The 16,467-nt window shown below is 39.5% G+C and overlaps 1 protein-coding gene across 1 annotated transcript in view; it reads left to right on the top strand.

Moving 5' to 3' along the window:
* The window catches only part of TGFB2 (transforming growth factor beta 2), a 69,654-nt gene extending 58,025 nt beyond the window's left edge, over positions 1 to 11,629 (top strand). The window contains exons 3-7 of the mRNA XM_067564944.1: positions 1,738 to 1,870; positions 1,987 to 2,097; positions 3,993 to 4,170; positions 5,259 to 5,412; positions 7,954 to 11,629. Coding sequence (XP_067421045.1) covers positions 1,738 to 1,870; positions 1,987 to 2,097; positions 3,993 to 4,170; positions 5,259 to 5,412; positions 7,954 to 8,112 — 735 coding nt within the window. The 3' untranslated portion in view covers positions 8,113 to 11,629. The remainder of the gene's footprint in view (positions 1 to 1,737; positions 1,871 to 1,986; positions 2,098 to 3,992; positions 4,171 to 5,258; positions 5,413 to 7,953) is intronic.
* The last annotated feature ends 4,838 nt before the right edge of the window (positions 11,630 to 16,467 follow it).

The following is a 16,467-nucleotide window of genomic DNA, read 5'->3' as shown; positions in this document are numbered from 1 at the left end:
TAGAACATCTTTTATCTGTAAGGATTCCAAAGCACTATCTAGAAAGAGGAGTCACTTCATCTCCCATCTGAGTGTAGCCTAATTCCCATTTTTTTCATGATGAAGAACCTATTTCAATCACATGGCCTATTTTCATGCCTGTTAACGATTTTTTTCAGATGAATTTTAACATCTCATTTGCTGATTATATAATAAAGTGCTGACCGGTTGAGAACACAGGATGGAAAAATGGATACCTCTGTCATCATTCATTTAGAGATGGACTCAGACTGTGGAAAAAAAACATGAAGTCACAGAGCTGCATGCAAGTCACCATTGCATACCAATGGGTGCAAACTGATGTTAAATTTTGATTAACATTTACTTAACGTGACATGGCATCAGCTCCCTGTATCACAAAAGCATCAATGTAGTAATACCGGGGAACTGGAATTCCAGTTCACAGATAGCTGTAATCCCAAGTTTTCCTTCCCAGATATGGAGGGAATCAGAGATTGTAGACAATGAGGTGATTGCTCAGTTGTGTGGAAATAAGGGGAAGAATTTGTTGCACTTGAGAATCTGGAAATGTGCTGCAGTGTCTTATATAGGTAACAAAAGAGTTTTTTCTAATGAGATTTTGGTGGACTCAGTACCAGGTTTTGATAAATCTGTTGACATAAAATACAAATGATGTTGGAATGAAAATTTGGGTTAAAAAATCATCCTACATAGTACAAATAAAAGGCTATATTCAGTTAGGATTCACACTGCTTTATACTGCATCACTTTCTACAATTGGCTGCATCTGTTACATGGGTTGCCTGTAATGTATACAGTGGGCACTCATGTGGCCAGTAACCCTGAGTCAGAGTAGACATGAGTAGCTCTAACAAGGCAATATTTATGTACAGGTGAACTGTTCTTGAGCAGTATAACAGTATCATCAGTGTACACAGCACCAACAAGCTTTCGTTCAGCCTGAGGTGAGCATGTGTTAATTTACCCAACATATATATTATGCCCAATGGTGAACTACCCTCACTAATTTCATTTAATGTTTTGAGTTTATTCCCATTGCTCCACCACTTCTGCAGTATTATGCTACAGGGCAGTATATTGTTACTGTCATTTCTACATGATTCCCCTTGGAGAACTTACGTGGAAGACAGTGCTTGTGTTTCGGGATATAAACTTATTACTTCAGCAGTTTCCCCGTGTTCGCTGAGAAAAATACTTCGTAAGTCTAGCTGCAAATATGGGGATTCCTCACCCTCTTTTGAAGCATCGAGCATTTTAGAGGCAAGATGTATTGCACTAGAGACAGATATGAACTGCAGCATGGCAACTCCAGTGTTCCTATGACTACGCAGAACTATGGAGTAACTGGTGGTGTTCAGAGACAATATGAACAGAACAATAGAAATCAGAGATGGAAAATATCTCATTTGCCAGTATCTTTCAGGTGACTTTTACCACAATAGGCATGAGTTAGTCCCTGATCTTGTGCGCTCTGAACAGCAATTCAGCAAAACAGCTACCATCAATAGCAGTAGTGCAGGATAAGACTCCTAGTATACATTTTCATTTGAAATGCCTGAATGGCTGTCTATCCTGTGTATGTGTGGATTGTTGTTGTTAATTTATTTATTAACGTAACTCTGTGTTATGTTGAGCTCTTAGAGGCTGTCCATTTTGATAAAAGCCTGCAAAACTGTAATTTGCAGACAGTCTTGACTTGTTCACTGTTTCTTGCAGGTTGTTAAATCCAAAGAACTACCTTCGCCAGGACAGCGCTACATTGATAGCAAAGTAGTTAAAACAAGAGCTGAAGGGGAATGGCTATCTTTTGATGTCACTGACGCTGTACATGAATGGCTCCATCACAAAGGTGATGATTAATGCTCTTCCCTCCCGCTTTCCCACCCCATCTCTTCCTCCATTACCTGAATTATTTCAGGATCATTCCAGATGTAAAAATGATCCCCCTCACTTCATGTTTTGCAGAGAGGAACTTTGGATTTAAGATAAGTTTACATTGTCCATGCTGCACCTTCGTGCCTTCAAATAATTATATCATCCCAAATAAAAGTGAAGAGCTAGAAGCAAGATTTGCAGGTAACAAAACAACAACAAAATTGTAGGGTTTTTTTGTACAAAGGGGAGTGATGTTTGCTGGTTAAAATATATAAATAAGGAATTTCTATGGTCTCTGTAAAATCTAAAATACAACTCATTTTGGGGTATGAGGATGATGAAGAACTAGAGAGCTTTGACTGTTTGTTGGGGGGAATGGGATGATTGAAGACACATGGCTAAAACCATGTCAACACTATAAAATCGAACTGTTCCACATCTGAATAGATGAGATTGCACTGCTATAAGCACAGATAGTTCCGTGCATCCACACTAGCCTGTTCCAAACCATTTTAGCTCCAATGCCCTATCAGTATCTATCTCATAATTTATGGCACAGCTCCCAAAGCAATGTATTCTGGGAGATCTTGAAAGGTCACCATTGCAATATGAGACATAACTGAGCTGACAGGATTGACTGAACTGTTTCAGTTGAACTATTTTATTGCTGTCCACATTAGCACTTAAATGGTGCAGGCTACAATACTGTAGACTAAACCATTGATTAGCCCTGGTGTAGGCAGATCTAATCCAGACAATATTCAGAGTACATGCACACTGTTTGCATCACTTTTATGTGTGAACATGATGTGCTAGAGGGACTAAGCAGTTCTTAGCATGGTAAAGTTCTCTAGTATAGACCAGGCAGTAGTCAGGTGTTTTGCTTTCCATTTCCCCAAACAAATGAATAATGTCATCTGGAATTTGGAGGACAGAAGAGCCACTTACATGACATGAAGAATGTCATGGTGCCAGACACTGTTTGGCTGATCACAAGATGCCATTTTTGGAAGGGTAATGGTTCTGTGGCTGATGTAAAACCATATCCGTACCTGTGAGTAACTTGTGAGTACATGCAAATGGACACCCAACTCCTTGGGGGATATTAGAGGCTCCTGTTCCTCCTGGGTGTTTTCACTTGGTTATATCTCTGACATAACATTTCAATATGCATTAAGTCTAACTGTGGCATAGATCATTTGGGGAAGAACTATACAGTGCATGCCAAATTTGTATAAATGATCTACAATGTTGTATCCACCAAATTCCTATTGTATCTCTTGAAGTCTTTTGTCCTACTAAATAAAACTAGTAGTGATCTAAGATCATTGTCAATGGCTTCCAAAAAAAATTAATTAACCCTAATATCAGTGATCTCTAACTCCGTCCTCGTTGCCTTGTCTATACCAGATTAAGGGGCTGGAAGGATTGATTTATGAAGGAAAATTAGCAGAACAAAATAATATGTTTTGGTTAGTGATATGCAAGACTATGGGAGATAAGAGGAGAGTGTACAAGTAGTTGAAAGATGTAAATATGAAGGAGGAAAAGGAATTGCTCATGTGGTACAATGAGGAAAAATAGGGATGGTGGAATGAAATTAAGCAAGGGAAAATGTAGGTTAAATGTCAAGAGATGATCTAATGATGATTTCTGGCCTTAGAATCTGTGAATTTATGAAAAGAGAGAGATTCTATTGGATTGGTCTCCCACGCAAAGTAGCAAAAGCATCATCATATGGGCCATTTAAAACTAGCTTAGACAAAATGGACATTCACACCTGGGTAAGAGGATGGATTAGGTGGTCCAGCAGGTGTTTTTCATCACTAATTTTGATAGATCCATTAATCATCTTCAAAAAGCCATTTAGATAGACTGAAATTGGGGGAAGGCCAATACAATGTCAAACATGGGAGTACATGACCCTATATATACCTTAATGCAGAGATCTCAGGTTGTGATTCCCCTCCCCTATGACACCCCCAGCTGATGTCATCACCACCTGATTTCTGAGACAGATTTTTTAAAAGAGATGGTTATATAATTTGTGACGAAAAAGCAACACAATGTTTATCACCAAAATGTATTTTTTGAAGGTATTGATGACTCCTACACATATTCCAGTGGTGATGTGAAAGCTTTAAAGTCCCATAAGAACAAATACAGTGGGAAGACCCCACATCTTCTGCTAATGTTATTACCCTCCTACAGACTTGAGTCGCAACAACCCAGTCGGCGGAAGAAGCGTGCTCTAGATGCTGCCTATTGTTTTAGGTAAATATCCGTATATAGTCAACTTACTTATATTTATTCACACATGCCTACAGGCCTCTAATGGGTAATTTGGTCGTTCATAAAATGATTTGATAAATTTCTTTATCTTTTCACTAGGTGTTAACACAAAACACTACCCTTCATTCACAGACAGGTTAGGTCAGTCTATAGTAAAACTGAAATGTCCACGTGGGATATGCACCTAATAGGAGATGAAGTTAATTGAAGTTAAAGAGAGTTGAGAACACCCATGACCTTTAGCAAACAGGATATCATGATCCACAAGAACTAGTCCCCAACCATACCAGTCATACAATCACAGGAACTAGATCATTGATAGGAGGATGCTAACCTCCTCAGAGGAAGTTCACCCTGGCAGGCTTCATACCTATATGACCTCGGGAAAAATCCTTCCTAATGTTAAGTCTGGCAAACAATTGTATATGTGAGCAAAAATAATTGTGCCTAAGCAATGGATTCCCGTGTACTCTGATTTATTCCAGGTATACTCTGATACTATTTATTTCCAAGTAGTTGTCTCTTTCTTCTTGAATCCCATGAGTGTAGATTCTTCCAGTATCCCATGGTTTAAAGAATTAGAGCTGAGTCACATAATTCCATACGGGTTGGTCAGTTGCCCTGCACATTTTCCCATTGCAGGGAAAACCTTAAGTCTCACAGGCACTGTTGTTTCCACACAGGAGACAACTATAGATTAATTTCTCAAATATATGCCCCTGATTCAACATTAGTAGACTAGTGACTGATTAGTGCTTCCCCTGTATATGGGATAATGTGTCAAATCATATCCAATATCAGTAGTGAGGCATCCATAGGAAGGATTTTGATGTCTCACCCTAATTTCAGTGGGACCAGGATTTGGTCCTTAATACATGGAGTTGATATCATTGCTTAGGCACTGTATGGAATCTTACACTGTGAATCAGTATGAGGGTTAGGATTGAGCTCACCTGTAAAGCATTATGCAAGAAGCAATTAAATGGATTCTCCCCCCACCACACACACACATACACACACACACACATTTTGGTTCTGAACAATGCATTTGTCTGTATTTTTATTTCCAGAAATGTGCAGGACAATTGCTGCCTGCGTCCACTTTATATTGACTTCAAAAGGGATCTTGGCTGGAAATGGATTCATGAACCTAAAGGGTATCATGCTAATTTCTGTGCAGGAGCCTGCCCATATTTATGGAGCTCAGATACTCAGCACAGCAGAGTAAGTCCTGCCTTTTGAGAACTTTGATTCATGTGACTTGTATTAGAACAGTTATGTTAAAACCTTGGGTTGCATTATATTTCCAGAGCTATCATTGCCACCAAATACCAAAAGCTTTCATAGTGCAAGACATTTATTATTTTAATGACTTAGGGTGAAATTCAGCCCTGCAAATGGAACCGTGCCAGGCCTCAACTTAGAGCTTAAGTGGGACTTATGTGACCTTGTGCTGGCTCTCTGCATGGGAGTGAATTTCCCCTTAATAGTGTGCCCATCACTGTGACATATGGATGCCTCACATATGTCACGAACATGAAGAAGAGAGTGCCTTAGCTTCACCATTGGCCCTGCTGACAAGATGAGACTTGCCTCACTCTCTCTGCAGTTTAACATGTTCTAGTTTTGCTAGGCTTCCTGAGAAAATGGAGCTTCCACTAAGGATTCCCTTTCTTTCACCTGCAAAATCACAAAAGCATGATAGTGTACCTGTGAGGGGAAGCCTTTGCAGCCACTATCTGGACCTTATCTATTATTTGGATAATTGGAGGGTTTTGGTTTCCACTGTTGATCTGCCACCTGTTGCAAGTTTCATGGAAACTGAATAGATATGATTTATTCCCTATTTTTGGTCTATTTTTAAGATTCAGTGAATGTGAAAAGTTGAACTTGTCTCCTGATTGATGATTCTGCAGCATTGTGCCATGGAATCTGCAGCTGGATTCAAGCCAAGAATGATGGCTCCCATTCCTCAAGCCTTCTTTAAAATATCAGATTAGCATTAGCAAGCAATTGGATTTCAGCACATTGAAGAGTAATCTTGCTTTCTCTAGTCTGAGAAAATCGTCCTGTTAAAGGCCTGTTTTGATCTTGAATATAAACAATTCTGTACATGGGCACTGTATATGTGTGGCTGGCTGGCTGCATCACTATAGTCCAGTGGTGTCAACAAGGCTCAGATGCAAGAAGGAAGTATAAATTCCCTCTGATACACAGCAGTAGTATGCAAAGTTTGGAGCAGTACTTGTTTTTTAAGGAAAGAGGAAGAATAACTGTCATGGTCACAAATATGTGGTTTGGACAGTTACCCAACAAGTCAGAGGTTGCTTCATAAAGTAGTTAGTGTTGCTGTACTGAACAGGACTTCTGTCTCTGCTACAAACACTGTGCTGAAGCTCTGGGAAAAGGCCACTTAGTGTTTAACTAACACATTAATGGCATCCTCGGAAATACCTGTGTATCATCAGTGGGTAACCTACATACTTCCCTTAGAGAAAACCGTTCTGCATATGAATCTAATGTGTCATGAAAGCTGCCAAGCTGCTAACTTTGCCTTAATTGGTTCCAGACAGGAGTTTTGCTATCAAAGTCACAATGAATCCATAGCAGCAATAATGGACACAGAGGCATGGGAGGAAAACAAAGGAGTGCCTAACTCAGTGAAGAGTTCCCTTCTCTCTTTGATGCACATGCAAAACCAACATCAGTTAACAGTCAACTAAAATCTGAAAGCATAAATATAGCTCTTTCAGTGCCCACCATGTTAACAGAATGTAACGTGCAGAATGTATGTCTAATACATCCAGTCTCCGGGGATGTTCCTAGAAAAATATCCAGAAGTCCATTGTGCCCTCAAACCCCAATATCTGTGCACAAATCAAGTCAATGTACATTCAAATAAAGTAATTTAAAAATAATTTCCTCTCTTACTCACCTGCTAAGACCTGATTTTAGTGTTTCGCCTTTCTCCTCCAGCGACAATTACTGTATATCGCTGACATTTTAAAACATTATAGAGTGAACTCAACTCAGATCCTGGCAGGTATAAAGCCTTTCAGTTCAACTCTGACTAAGCTTATTTACCAACAATGGACATTTTGCACACACATTATTATTTACTTAAACGTTTTTTGGTTGGTGTTTTGCAGCCATGTAAGAGGACACAGTCTCTGTCCCAAGAAGCTAACAATCTAAATAAAGGAGACAGTACCTCAAGGGTATAAGAGATCCTCAAAGTAAAAGAATGCTGAGCATCAACACCAATTGTATTATTCATTACAATTTGTGTGGCCCTGCAGTCACATACCGTGTTGTACAGTGAACTATCTGTGTCAGTGTCCGTACCTCAGACGGTTTACAAGCTGGCACAACATAATATAATACTAAGCAGAGTTTGGTATGATATTTCTAGATGGTAAGTGCTATGGAACAGGCTTTTACAGATCCGTTGAAGCAGGAAAGGATATCTTGGTGTATACTGGCATCTATTGATGATGGGTACAGGCTGAGTGAGGAAGAAGGCATGAAGTTGGTCTTTGGCAAGGGAGATAAACGGGATGAGATGTATAGTTAAAGTGTAAGGAGTGACCAAGGCTATGGGCCTGATCCAAAGCTCATAGAAGTCAATGGGAGCATTTCCACTGACTTCATTGGACTTTGGATCAGGTCCTATAGGAGCAAGTGATGCTAGACACACAGATAGGCATTGATTTTTGGACTCAAGGATAAATGTCTTCATCCCAATTTTTTCCTTTCTTCTTCTAGGTACTCAGTTTGTATAACACCATAAATCCAGAAGCATCTGCCTCTCCATGTTGTGTGTCCCAGGATTTAGAACCTCTCACCATCCTGTACTACATCGGCAAAACACCCAAAATTGAACAACTTTCCAACATGATCGTAAAATCTTGCAAATGCAGCTAAAAGATATGCCTGAAACAGCAATCAATCAGTCAATAAATAAATAACCAAGGAAGAAAGAAAATGAGAATAAGAAAGAAAAAAGAAAACCTAGGTTCATCAGTGTTTAAAAAAAAAAAACTAAAGAAGAAGAAGAAACGTGGTACTAGTCCGAACTGTTTGAAAGTTTATGTTTTTTTAAACTGGCATCTGAAACAAAACATTGAAGGCCTCTATCCTACATTTCACCTACTCAGTTAGTGAGATAGACAAGAAGCAAACAAAAACCACAAACTAAAAGAACCACACCTTTTAAAAAATAAACACTGGAAGAATATGTTAGTGTTACTATGTGAAAGGAAAAAACAGGAAAATCCCATTAAGTGGAGTTGCTGTATCTGTCCCATGCCTTACTTGATCTCTCTGTATTGTTATGTGATAGGCATCCTACCCATTCTTTTTAGTTTTAGCGTTAACAGTGCATTATTTATTTGTATGTAAAAACTATCAAATGAACATTTCTTCGACATTGGAAAAAAAGAAAAAATGTGGACAAAGTGGAGACCAAATAAACTGCCAGAAATACGTTTAATGCTTAGGGGAAGTCAAGCTCAAAAGATCCTGAAACTAATGGTTAGTTTAGTTCAATTAAAACAGAAGAAGTCAGTTATTACATTATTGAGAAAATCTGCCTTAAATATACCTTATTTTTCATGCCAGTGGCTTAGGGAGGCTTCTTGCAAGGTCTCAAACCCTTGTTTTAAATACTGAAAAACTTACTAATAAAGGACGCTCTGTTTCAGTCTCAAAGACAAGTCTATAAGATTTTGATTTTTTTTTACTGTAAATGATTAGTAAACCAGTGAAATATTTAACATGTACTGGTCTAATCTTCAGACCTTAATATGTTGCTGTATAGCTATGCTATGGGATGTTTTGTTCTTTTGGTATATGTAACCGTACCTATAGTATTACAATAGGTGGGTAGTAAAAGCCAGCTTAATTGGAAACATATCTGTAGATCTCTATTGTAAACTATTAAAAAAATTAAGTACTTTGTGTGTAATGTGTAAATTTTCACCATATGTTTGTATTCTGTAATACTGTCAACTCTCATGAGTTTGAAATTGAATTGGGGCTCTTTTTGATCAGTCAGTCATGTGTTTCCCTCTAGCTGGCCAGTATGAGTAGAGTCCCTATATTTTGACTTGCACTACAAATACATGTTTTATAATATTTGCTATACATGTGCTTTGTATATTGTTCATCATTATGACATAAGCTACCTGACTCCATTTGTTTTTTGTTTTACAAAAAGGATGGATTAAAATATTCTTCCCTTCCCTTCCCCATACCCTAGATCATCCACATTTCTAATAGTGAATCGCAATGCGACTCAGAGTTTTAAACCCAGTTTTGTTTTATTTTCTCGGCTAAGGACAGTCAAACAGAGGGATAAAGGAGCAAGATTTTCATGAAATGATTTCATGGCCTAAGTGATATGAGGCAAGGGCCCAGCCCTGCAAATCCTTACACAGAGAGAGAAATTCACTACTGTGCAGAGGGCCAGTGCAAAGCACATGTGTCACTGAAGCTCTCAAAAGAATGCTTGAGTGGCATTCATCAGTTTATAGGCCTTGTGTTGGTCTATGCACAGCCATGCTTTTCACCTGCAGTTAGTCTATGGGAGTGATTCTGCTCCCACAGAGGTCAGCAGAAGGTTTTCCACTGACTTCTGTGGCAGCAAATAAGGCCTAGTGAGACTGTGGGCACGTGGAAGGATTTGGAGGATTGGGCCCCAGGTTTGTGAATTTCGTCTAAATTTGTTTAATCTTTTTGGTTTTTTACAGCTAACCCCTTTTCTTTCAAGGCTCCTAAAGAAACTCCTTTGGGCCCTAACAATCGTCAGCTTACTCTAGAGGGAGTAAAAACTGATCTACATCGTAGACATTGTTTAAAAATAAATGAATAGCAATAGATCCCTAAACTAGCCAAAGGGATAAAAACATGAAAGAAATAGTTCGATTGATTTCACATTATAAATTGTTCTGAATGGCACAGCTTGAAAACTGCAAGGAAATATGACAATTGGATGTAAAGGGAACACTCCCACAAAGATAATACAGGAACAGGACCTACCTATGGAGAGATCCTGGCTCCATTTAAGTCGATGAGAGTTTTGCCATCTGAGAACGAAGCATATGGGACCTGATCCTCTACTATGTTAACATGAATTTAGGATAGTGTAACTCCACTGAGTTCAGAGGAGCAACACCGCTGTAAAACTGAAGTAACATAGTGGAGAATCAGGCTCAAGGTCTGGATTCTGCCCCTTTGATTTGTACAGACAGTTCCCGTTGACTTCCCTGGGAGCCATGTAGCCCTGTGAATAATCTGATCCCACCTATTGTCTCAGTGCAGAGGAGGTGTATGAGCCTTTGTGTGTATGTGGTTTTTTTATTATTATTTAGGAAACTGAAATTAACAAATAAAGGGTCCAATCCTACAAACACTTGCAAGAGCCGTGTTTACTATCCTGAAGAGAGACCCATGGAAATCAATGAAACTCTTCGAGGTAGAAAGCCCTGTGACTGCTAGCGTTTGCAGCATTTAGCCCTAATCTGTTTTATTAGCTTCAATATCAGAATTATATGGCAGGGGTAAGAAGGGAGCAAGGGTTGGGCAACTTAAAAAACCAACTTGCTATTGTCTATCAATTTAGATATGGCCAAAAAACCCTGGTTTTGAAGCACGATGATTTGAAATGGCAGGATGTGAGATGCCGTTAGCGTGAATCTATACTCACTGCTTTGGACGCAGCCAAAAGTTTGGGCTTGGGAGGTGGAGGGGTATGTTTTTTAAAATCTGTGCCTAATGCCTTACAGTTGCTTTAGGTCATTTCCCCCAAATTGGCTAATGTTTTGTTTTGTATATTTTTCCTCAGAAATGCACTGATAGTATTTGAAATGTTCTATTTTAAAGCTCCTAAATCTTTTTTCTTTTGGTTTATTTTTAGACATATATTTTCCATTAGTGAATAAGGACATTGGGCCTGATCCTGCAAAGTGCAGACAGAGCTCCTTTGGGGTGAAATGCACCCCTGTGTAGAGGGGCAGAGGAAGGGAGGCCTAGCCACTTATTTAAGTCCAGTGTAAAGCCTCCGAACGAGGTGTAAGTGGAAATAAAGTGCAGAGGCACAAAGCATGAGGCCCCTCTGTGAGGTGCTGATCTGCTCAGCTCACAGTGAAGTCAGTGGGAACTGAGGATACTCAGCACTGGGCAGGAGAGACTCAGTACCTCACAGGATCAGACTCGAAGGGGTGGGACTGAGGGACAAATCTTAGCACTTAGCTGGGTGGGTTAGGATAGCATTTTTTGTGTGTTTAGCAGCAATACAGTTGTATGGACGGCATGGTTTTTTTTTAAAAAAGGAACATAAGAACAGCTGTGTTGTATTTTGGTGACCGATTACCTTGTATTTTAACACATTGTATGTCTGTTTTTGTGGTGCTCTAGTGGTAAATAAATTATTTCAATTATATGCTTATGTCGCATTCGTATGGCAGTCTTCTTCTGACATAAGAAATCCTCAGTTCAGTACTATACGTCTCAGCCTACTGTGGGAAGGTCTTACACTTCAAAGTAATTTTTGTATACATGCTCTTCAAATTGTATTCTGTGGCCTGAATCTAACAAAAACTGGCCTCTGTATGGATGGGTTGCTTCTTTGCTCTGTTTTAGAGCATAGATTACATAATCCGTGTAGTGCTTTTTTCTCTTTCACTGCAGTATAAATACAAGGCATATTGATTGACAGAAAATTGTTCCAGGTGAATGTAGTGCCAACAAAAGTGGTTTAACAGTCCTGGAGAGTAAAGTCCTTTGTATTCATAGAACAGTTGCAACAGAGGCAATGGCATTGCAAACTGTGTTGCACCTTCTCATCACTGCACTCGGAACCTGATCTGAACCATGCATAATCAATCCAGAACCTCCCTCCAGAGACTGCCCATCAAGGCTACCAGTTGTGAGGGGTTTCCCTGCTAGGTCATGGGTTTGAATCCAGACCAGGTTAAGCTGACAGTGACAGAAAGTAATTCTGGTCTGTTCAGTTGTGCTGTGTGAAGTGAGTAGGTGATCTGAGTCCAGTTCTTGATCCATATAACAAATGCTCTGCCCCAACTCAGACTCCTAGATAGAACTCATGGAAGTTGTATTGTATTCACATTGACAAGCTTCATAGTCATTGTGAGCTCTTGTGCAATTTCCCACACCATACCAGAAGATTTCACAATCCTGTCTGCCCTATGTTCTGTCATGTGTTGGCTAAGTGTGTGTGATACTCTACCTGCAAACCACTGTGTTTATATTGCTTTGTTCATCGCAGAGAAATAGTTACATGGCTATACTTCTCTTGAGAAGTAATTTGATTCCACTGTTTGTTATGAGACGAGTCTTTCCCACCCCATTCTGCAATTTGCAATCATGTCATCTAAGCAAATAAGAATCAAGGAGCCCAATGCTTTTATTCATGGGATCATCAGTAGCCTTAGTCACGTGAGTAAACATAACTCAAGTGAGGGATGGTCACAAGACTAGATCACAACATTTTAAGATGAAAATATTGATACTGTATATTAAAGTATTTCCAACCATAGGAGCTGATCTCAAGAAGTGCAAAGCAAGTGCAATTGCTTTTGACTTCAGTGGGAGCTAAGGGTGCATAATATTTCCTTGATAGTCTCTTAGGTACTGAATTAAAAACACATCTGATTGTATCTGGTTATTTAGCATATTTTGCTAACAATAACAAATGGACCTCATGGACTGTGAATATCTTCTTAAACAATTAGGTTTGGGATGAATGTTAAAATAATCTTATGGACCCTTCACCAGGGTTAGTCCAATTTTATGCTGGTTTCTCTTCATTAATTTCAGTAGAGTCACACTGTCATAAAAATGTAGTAATGTAAAACTATCAGGCCTTTACTTTCATTATACCCATTTATATGAAGATCTGCTAAAAGATGCTGCTTTTGGCATAAAAGTCCCAATGATATGACCTTCCAATCCCATTCTTATAGAATACCTGTTTGTCAAAACACTTTGAAGTCCTGGTTTCTCCATTTCTACAAATGAAGAATGTTTCGTGGGGATTGATGGGGATTTTTAGTTAGAAAATGTATTGTGGTGCATATAATTAGATAGAAAAAAAGACAAGAGAACAGAATGTCCTGAGAAAAGATTTTATAATGTGTGGCTGAAAATATGAGAATTGTCCCATCATAAAGAGATGTAATCAAACAGCTATGCATAATTAAAAGTAGATTATTTGTGCAGAATATTTCTGTGTGTTGGGCTTATCTTTTCCCTTTACTAATACAGCTTACCCAGACTTGATCAGAAAAACTTGTGCTGTAGTGCTTGAATCAAAATGTGGTTAATAAATGTAGAATATTCAATGTAGAAGAAAAAAACCCCAAACCATGTAAATATCTTGAAAACCAGTTTTTAGGCCAAAATCTGCCTCTTAGATCAGACGGAATAGATTCTGAGAGGAGCCATGAGTTCTGGGAGAAAATAAACCAAGAGGTTATGTAATTATATGTGGTTGTAAAGTAGATGTGAAGTAATGTAGTTGGCTTGTCAGTGGGTATGGGTGTAACAGTAATTTCTTCATCTGTATAAAAATAAAATTAAATGGAACAGAAAGCTGATGAGAACTCCCAATCAAATTTGATATGCCTGCCTAATGAAGTAACCTGTTGGAATCTAATACTGAGCCCCATGGGCATAAAACTTTCATAAAGCATATTGTGGTGGTCCAAAAAACTAACATTGCCTTTGAATGGGTTGTTTTAATCCAAACCAAAATGTTGGCAGGAGTGGGGAAGGGGTCAATGATCACTGGGTCTCTGTAATGTTTGCACATATTGTAGACTGAGCCCAATTAAACAATCCATGCAACTCACACCTAAAAAGTTTTGTCATAAGAAAGGGAACTAGATGCAACTGGCAAACAGGACGTAAGTCTCTTTCCATGCTCTGAACCACACTATGGGATTCAGAACATTGTTCTTATAAAAGTTCAGATGAGGGTCCAAATATTTCCAAATTCTGAAGTCAGTTACTTAGACCCCAGCTATCATGTTTAAATCTGGATCCACACTTTGCCAAAGTTTGGGAATTTGGTTCTGAGGCTGAGGTATAACCAGAGTTTTTATGGCCAGACTCACTGCTGGAGTATGCAAGGACAGCTCCATTGAGTTTAGCTGAACCCAAATTACACTAGCAGGGTGAAATTTGCTCCCATGCAGAGAGCTCACCCAAGGCCTATGCACTTACTTAAGTGGGTGACCATAGTGAATTTAGCCTCTAGACTTTCTTTGGCCTTTAGGGGCCATGAGATCATAACTGCCAGCACTCCAGCTCCAAATCCCACTTAGGGATCTACTCAGCTAATTACCATTTGCTAAAATAGTAGTCACAGGACTATATCTTCACACATCAAGATAGACCTCAGGGAACTGGTAGTGGGGGAAAAAGCCTCTATGTCACCTAGTGACTGAAATTCCAGCAGGATGGTACTGATTTGACAATGTCATTGCCATCTGATGGAACCCATCTGAAATGAATTTGTGGCTTCAGTCCAATTCTTAGTGTAAACTTGTTGGCAATCTCAGCAGAGAGTCCAAGGATATACAGATTCATCTCATCCATCAAAAGCAGAAAGTGCTTTATCTGGAAGAAAACTGCTCCCCCACGCTCCCCCATTTGGAAAAATGTAAATATGAAGTACAAAATATGCAGCAGTTCACGGTCAAGTTATGCATTCCATTGCAGTGTGTAACCTGCTATCTTAGCGGTGGTCTGGATCAATTTAAGAAGTTTTGGGAGCTGTATCTGTGTTCAGATATGTTATAAAATATGTTGTTTCCATCCGTTTTGTGAGAAAAGTTAAATAAGTTTTCAAAATATAATAAATGAGCATTTTTTAAACAAACCCAGACTATTATACATGCAATGTAGGAGATTAATCAGATGTCTGGTCTGAAATAAAAGCCAATTCACGCACGAGGAGACAGGTGCACATAAATAAGGAGCACTGAGTGTGTGCAAGGAGTATGTGTATGGAGGATGGATTGTGTGAACGTAAAGCACTGTAAGCTGAACAGAGACGCAAGTCAATTGTATTTGTTTTTGTATTTATCAAACTTGCCACTGGTTGTCCTAAATTCCTATTTCTTTGTCTTGGCACAGAGAAACCTTTAAGCAGGGAGGAATTTTTCTAACAACAACTCCAATCACAGATATATTCCAACACCTTTATCAGCCACCGAGTGCATGGACAGAATCCTAGGGTAATTAACAAAACTCGTGTGGTTAAGTAACCACAACAATTATACACGATATACAATGCACAAAATCCTAGATAGGCAACCAAGGCACTTGGCCAGCAACTAAACTGTCCAGATGGCTCCTCCAACTTCAGTCTCTTACTCCCAAATTAGGAGCACCTCCTTCTCTTTGGGGTAACCGATGATGGTTATATGGTGCTGCCAGTTTGGCCAACAAACTGGGAGTTGGTCTGGGGACCTCCAGACCTAAAAGCATGAGTTACTACATCTTGAAAACAGTCACGTTTCTTAAAGGGGCTGTAGCAGACTCAGATCTGCTGCAGACTGTGCACAGAGGGGGACTTGTAACATACGCTTGTGGTGGGTTACACTTGCGTTTGGTAAAGTATGCAGTGGCCAGGTCTTGGTCTCCACGCCATCTTCAGGGGCCTATCCTTTTAGTCCATGTGATGGTCAGGGCTTCCTCCCTGGGAGCTGGATATCTCAGCCCAATTGGCTGAAATGTTTGTGATGCCACTGCCTTTGGCTCCAGCTTCACACACGGGCATCCTATGCCTGCAGTCACCCCCTCCCTGCTGGCTATGCTGCATTGCCTTTGCAGCTCAGTTGCTAGCCTGCTAACTGCACCCAAACTCAGACTCCAGATGGGAACACCCTCAAACTCTAGGGCAGTTCACATCCAGAACCAAATATTCTGGCTCAGGCTCAGGCTCAGCTCCAGTGTGTAGATGATCACCCTTGGCTTAGTCAGGAGTTTTAGTTGTCAAGTTTGCATGAGTAGATTGACATAGGTTTTCTTAGCACATCTCATTTGTGCGCTTAGGTTTACAGTTTTACCTATTTTCCATGCCTTTTTTTGTGACGTGGTAAAAAGGAAAGAACCCATTACATCAAGAGATTATATACCTCTATATGAATGAGTCCATAAAAGTGGAGAGAGGCGATGGGGTCCCATTTTTATCCTTGCTGGTACATGAGGGATGCCAGGGATCATAAGTAACAAGAGAGGAAATCTTGAGTG

This window comes from Emydura macquarii, unplaced genomic scaffold (genome assembly GCF_026122565.2).
Source record: "Emydura macquarii macquarii isolate MOO-44397 ecotype Brisbane River unplaced genomic scaffold, CSIRO-AGI_Emac_v2 contig_2676, whole genome shotgun sequence".
Classification (NCBI taxonomy): Eukaryota; Metazoa; Chordata; order Testudines; family Chelidae; genus Emydura; species Emydura macquarii.
The sequence above is the reverse complement of the archived record's forward strand: the minus strand, read 5'-3'. Positions and strand labels throughout refer to the sequence as shown.